The 6,074-nt window shown below is 37.0% G+C and overlaps 1 protein-coding gene across 1 annotated transcript; it reads left to right on the forward strand.

Moving 5' to 3' along the window:
• Positions 1-2,728: 2,728 nt before the first annotated feature.
• Positions 2,729-3,802, forward strand: LOC132145417 (progranulin-like). The gene is made up of 4 exons (XM_059556445.1): positions 2,729-2,915; positions 2,991-3,128; positions 3,423-3,552; positions 3,668-3,802. The coding sequence occupies exons 1-4, from the start codon at positions 2,754-2,756 to the stop codon at positions 3,679-3,681; spliced, it is 444 nt and encodes a 147-aa protein (XP_059412428.1). The 5' UTR covers positions 2,729-2,753; the 3' UTR covers positions 3,682-3,802.
• Positions 3,803-6,074: the final 2,272 nt, after the last annotated feature.

Below are 6,074 nucleotides of genomic sequence, written 5' to 3' on the forward strand. Positions count from 1 at the left end.
TACGGATGTTAAAGCCACAGGCCTGTAGTCATTTAGTCCTGTAATTTTGGGTTTCTTGGGGATGGGGATGATGGTGGAGCGTTTTAAGCATGAAGGGACTTCGCACAGCTCCAGCGATCTGTTGAAGATCTTTGTGAAGATGGGGGCCAGCTGGTCAGCACAGGATTTCAGACAGGCTGGTGTAACACAATCTGGGCCTGGTGCTTTTTTCCTTTTCTGCTTCCGGAAGACCTGGCGCACCGCATCCTCGCTGATCTGTATTGCAGGTGTGGGGGAGAGGGGGGATGCAGGAGGTGTGAATGGTGAAATATGTGTTTATGTTCGAAACATATTCAGTGAATGGTATTTGAAATATATGTTCATGTTCGAAACAATACATAATCAGTAAATGGGAACCTCAATTTAAAACTATCAATTAAAATATCAATTATAACAAAAACAGCTCCAATTTTTGGTTCAAAGCGATGCCGCCAGTAAAGGAAAGTGAAAATGGGGTGATGAATCTGAATGAATCAGCAGATAGAAAAGTTGGGTACACACAGTTTTCTCTTGAAAAGTTGGGTTGTCTTTGGATTAAGTGTCAGATTTCAACATACATGTGATTCACCACTCAGTGTACACCATCTTGAAGAAAACCCAAATTAACCTGCTATAGGGTAACTGCCACACCATTGCTTAACATATGCTGCATTCACACTTTTTTGTAAAGGTGACAACATGTGGGCTGTGTCCGAAATCGCCCCTATACCCTTAAATAAGGCTACAATCTGACAGAAAGAACTTTTCATCTGTGTGGATAAAGCTACTCAATAAATTAGAATTTCATAGAAAAGTTAATTTATTTCAGTAATTCACCTCAAATTGTGAAACTTGTGTATTAACTTAATTCAATGCACACAGACTGAAGTAGTTTAAGTCTTTGGTTCTTTTAATTGTGATGATTTTGGCTCACATTTAACAAAAACCCACCAATTCAATCTCAACAAATTAGAATACTTCATAAGAAACATTTTTAGTGAATTGTGGGTCTTCCGGAAAGTATGTTCGTGTACTCAATACTTGGTAGAGGCTCCATTTGCTTTAATTACTGCCTCAATTTGGCGTGACATGGAGGTGATCAGTTTGTGGCAATGCTGAGGTGGTCTGGAAGCCCAGGTTTCTTTGACAGTGGCCTTCAGCTCATATGCATTTTTTGGTCTCTTGTTTCTCATTTTCCTCTTGACAATAGCCCATAGATTCTCTGGGGTTCAGGTCTGGTGAGTTTGCTGGCCAGTCAAGCACACCAACACCATGGTCATTTAACCAACTTTTGGTGCTTTTGGCAGTGTGGAGAGGTGCCGAATCCTGCTGGAAAATGAAATCATCATCTTCAAAAAGCTGGTCAGCAGAAGGAAGCATGAAGTGCTCCAAAATGTATTTGTAAATGGGTGCAGTGACTTTGGTTTTCAAAAAACACAATGGACCAACACCAGCAGATGACATTGCACCCCAAATCATCACAGACTGTGGAAACTTAACACAGGACTTCAAGCAACTTGACCCCAGCCTCAGTCCATTTTTTGTGAAGTTCACTCAAATTCTTGAATCAATTTTGCTTAACAATCCTCATAAGGCTGCGGTTTTCTCGGTTGGTTGTGCATCTTTTTCTTCCACACTTATTCCTTTCACTCAACTTTCTGTTAACATGCTTGGATACAGCACTCTGTGAACAGCCAGCTTCTTTGGCAATGAATGTTTGTGGCTTACCCTCCTTGTGAAGGGTGTCAATGATTGTCTTCTGGACAACTGTCAGATCAGCAGTCTTCCCCATGATTGTGTAGCCTAGTGAACCAAACTAAGAGAGCATTTTAAAGGCTCAGGAAACCTTTGCAGGTGTTTTGAGTTGATTAGCTGATTGGCATGTTACCATATTCTAATTTGTTGAGATAGTGAGATTAGAAGGTCATTTTTTAATGCAAATAGGCCTACATAATCAAATATCAGCATCAGTTAATGGTGGATCTGATGACGTATCTGTCAGCGAACAGAATATGGATTCTGAAGATGATGAAAACAATAGTTTTGGAAATAAGATAGATGCTGAATTTAGGAAATGAAGCAAACCTTTACAAGTTCCAGCAGATAGCTAACAAAATATGCTTTACTTTATAATTTTGTAATTATTATTAAAATATCAGGATTGTTTTATATTAGTGCAGCTTGGAGATCCATCTGTGTTAAATGTACATTCTGGGTCACTAAAGACTCGAATATGTTATAAAAATAATCGATGAAACATTTATCTATGTAAAACTTAATTGATTAGGCCTAATTACAAATATATTTTTAAATATTTATGTTTGGATGTGAGGAAGTCATCTTACTAACTACGTCTGTAAGGATCACCTCTCATTCCCATTCTTTCATGTTTTAATACATCACGTTGACTTTCACATGTTCAGAAACTTGTGATCTGGTGTCTAAATCTCATGATTAAAATTTGACAAGACAGATTTCCTTTTTTTATTTTTGCAGTGGGAGGAGCCATATGTTTAAATATAAGAAGGACAGTATGAACATCACAGCACAGCCAGCAGCAAATCAATCCAACCAGCAAGGTAAATGATTTGATTCTCACTGTCAATGAAACTATTATTGACTTTGACACATTGTCGATAATATCAAATGTTATAGCAGATGTTAAAAGTTCCAAAAAAAAATTTCAATAATGAATAAAGTTGTATTTATATTATATCTTAATTTCATGTTTTCAGATGGTTCCAGTGCTGATGTTATTCATGGTGGCTCTTGTAGCTGCAGAATCTGATAGTGCCTCTGTTTCTGTGGTTCACTGTGATACCTCTACTTATTGTCCTGATGGAACAACGTGTTGTCTGAATCCTTCTGGGTCCTGGGGCTGCTGTCCATACCCAAGGGTAAGTGAATCACAGTAAAATCTTTTCTAGTTATACATTAAATTAAACTTTGGTTCATTCTCCCCTCTCCTGCAGGGCCAGTGCTGCAGAGATGGACTCCACTGCTGTCCTAATGGTTATTTGTGTGATTCGACATCCACCCATTGTCAGGCTGGGTGGTTAAGATTGCCATCTTCTTCCAGACTGGCTTTAAATGCTATCCAAGAGACTCAGGTGCGTCAAAACTCTATCTACAGGTATTTTTGACTTGATATGGCACTGTGCATACTAATCAGCGACTGATTTAAAGAAAGCCCATTAGAAATTCTGTGTGACTTGAGATGGGGCAGGTGACACTTTATCTTGATATATGCCACCAAAATAGAGTGAGAGCAATGAGAGCACTATTCTCTCACTATGAGTGCCTCCCACTATGAGTGGCAAATCTCGCTGAAATCTCAGTTATATTATATTATATTATATTATATTCTGTAGTACAAACCCTTTATTTCTTCATCTCCTTTGTAGTCTTTGTCCTTTGACCAAGCTCTCAAACAGAAGAGCGAGACTGAGCAGGTTCATTGTGATGGAAATGTCTACTGCCCAACTGAGCAGTTCTGTTGCAAGACATCAGCTGGCCAATGGGGATGCTGCAGCGGTAAAACTAACTTTATGTTGCTGTATTAATCATTCCTAATCACGAAGCTTAAGTTAATAATAGATTTAAGATAACATATAACAAAACTCATGCAATGTATTTCTGTCTTTTATAGGTTTGGTGTTGTAAACAAACAACAACCATGACCTGAATGAACCTCTCATCAAAAACTGCCAAAGTGCAAGCTTGAGGCTTTCAAATGTCAGGAATAATCCCACATCCAAGCTGAATTAATAAAAAACAAAAAATCTTTTTTCAAAAAATAAGCACAGTTATTCAATACATGATTTGTTTTTGAGAAAGTCTTTTCTTAGTCATTTTTAATCATCCATCGTATTGTTTATGAATCAATCGATCTTTATAAATGAATCTTTTAAAATAACTTGTTCTCTTTCTTTTTTTTACTGTGTGTTTGAGGACAGTGCTTAAACATTCATTCTGATGATTTAATGACTCTTTCAATGCTGGTTGCAATTTATTGGCATAATAATCTGCAGTAGTGTTGTCACGCTACCAAAATTTCAGTATTCGGTACCGATACCAGTGAAAATCCACGGTTCTCGGTACCAATTGCGGTACCAAAGCAAAACACAAAAATATGCTAATTAAAAAAAAATAACTTTTTATCACTAAAAATAAAACCAATGCCATTCTTTATACTTATTTACAATTGTGTTTAAAGTTCCTCTACAAGTAATATAATTATGAAAAACAGTAAACAAGTTTCACCCAAATTTGATTTGTGTTTTAATTTATGAAATTTAAACACATTTTATTTTTTGGTAAATAAAGGGGATTTGCTATTAAAATTAAAACATGGAAGAAATATTTTGTGATTAATTTTTAATTAAAAGTAGTAGCAGTATCACATACATTTTACAAAATAATAGTAATATTTCTAGCACAATGCCTTTATGTAAAAATGAATTTGTAATGAATGCATATTTGTCATTTATCTGAACTTAAGACTGGTGGTGATGCTTAAGACATTTTTGTTCATTGAGGGTTTCTGTAAAAAAAAATAGTAATAGATCATAATTATTATTAAAAGATAACAATACTACTAATTCTACTACTAATTCTACTACCATACTAACAATATACAATGCACTATGGATTGATGAGCTGCTGGGTTCATGAATATTAATCACGTTGTCTGCGTTCGGTCGAACTGATTTGCTGAAATCAAAACAGGGACGGTAAAAGATGAGCGCCAGCCAATGAAATTGCCATTTGCGCATTAGCTCCGCCCACTACCGGAGAAACCGGCACATCTTCTGCTTGTTCGAAAATATGAATAATTCTAAATGAACTACATTATTTTGACAGGAGAAGACAACAAAGAATATAGTTTACATGTAGCATGTCGATTCAGCGTGGTAAGACTCTCGCTCTCTCTCTTTGCATGTGTGAGAAACAGAGCTATCAGCAAAGCGACGGTGAGTCGTGCTCCTTCACACAGAGTTTACAGTTCGGCAAATACCATAGACAGTTAAAGAGGCAAATACAGGTGTACTGTGCGTCCATTGAGATTAATTGAAAAGTACAGATCGCTTGATGGAGAGAGAACTCTGAAGCGCTCAGAGCTCAGCGAGTGAAAATATATCTGCGCCAATCTTATAATAGCCTCGAACACACACACACACTGGCGAGTAAAATCTAAGAATTTATTAGCCAATGGCTAACAATAGACATAATTTACTCGTCCTTAGTAAAATGTATTCACATATGCGAGTGTTTTGACGGTTTTCCGTGAATAGTTTTAAACTGACACTGGTTTTACACAAATGAAACGGTAAAATGCTTGTGAAGTGACTCAGAACAGTTCTGGTGATGTTGTATGTCCTCATTACTGCAAGCGTCATGCGCTTCAGTCTTTGTAGTAAACAAACCATTCATTCATTCACACAGAGACGCGCAAAACATGCAGGATGCAGATTTCAACTAACTTTTGCGGCTTAACATTTACAGATACTGGTCCATATGGAGATTTGATTTGATTCATTTATGCTAACCTTGACAAATTCCGTGACTGTCCATATTAAAATGTACGTTTCATTTTCATGACTGGATTTTGAGATTCCGTCCGCGTTTTCTGCTTCGCGGAAATCATAGCGATGTATGCATCCAGAACCGGGTTTGAACGGGTCCTCGGTACCACCGGTACTTACAGAAACCTGGTACCGTGACATTTTCATTTTTTTAGTACCGACTTGGTACCGAAGTACCGGGTCTTTTGACAACACTAATCTGCAGTAAATAAATATATAAATAAACTTAACAAACAAATACAAAATATCATTGAACAAATCTTAATGTGATTCAAAAGACTCCAGTCACCGAGATGAATCAAAACCCACAGTTACAACCCATGCACAGCAAAAAGTACTGTAGACTAGATACTGAGGGGACAGGTTCCTCAGTAATACCCATAATAACCAGATATGGTTAAAAGTATTGTCGGGACAAAATAAAACGACCGTTTACTGACAATTAAAATGGATGACGCAAATATTTTTTTC

The sequence above is a fragment of the Carassius carassius genome, chromosome 8 (assembly GCF_963082965.1).
Source record: "Carassius carassius chromosome 8, fCarCar2.1, whole genome shotgun sequence".
NCBI classification, from domain to species: Eukaryota; Metazoa; Chordata; class Actinopteri; order Cypriniformes; family Cyprinidae; genus Carassius; species Carassius carassius.

Bases quoted from the DNA above. Each gene is read 5' to 3' on its own strand.
- LOC132145417 (XM_059556445.1), top strand. From the start codon at position 2,754: ATGGTTCCAGTGCTGATGTTATTCATGGTGGCTCTTGTAGCTGCAGAA. The intron at 2,916-2,990 runs GTAAGTGAATCA...CCTCTCCTGCAG, and splicing joins GCTGCTGTCCATACCCAAGG to GGCCAGTGCTGCAGAGATGG. The intron at 3,129-3,422 runs GTGCGTCAAAAC...TCTCCTTTGTAG, and splicing joins ATGCTATCCAAGAGACTCAG to TCTTTGTCCTTTGACCAAGC.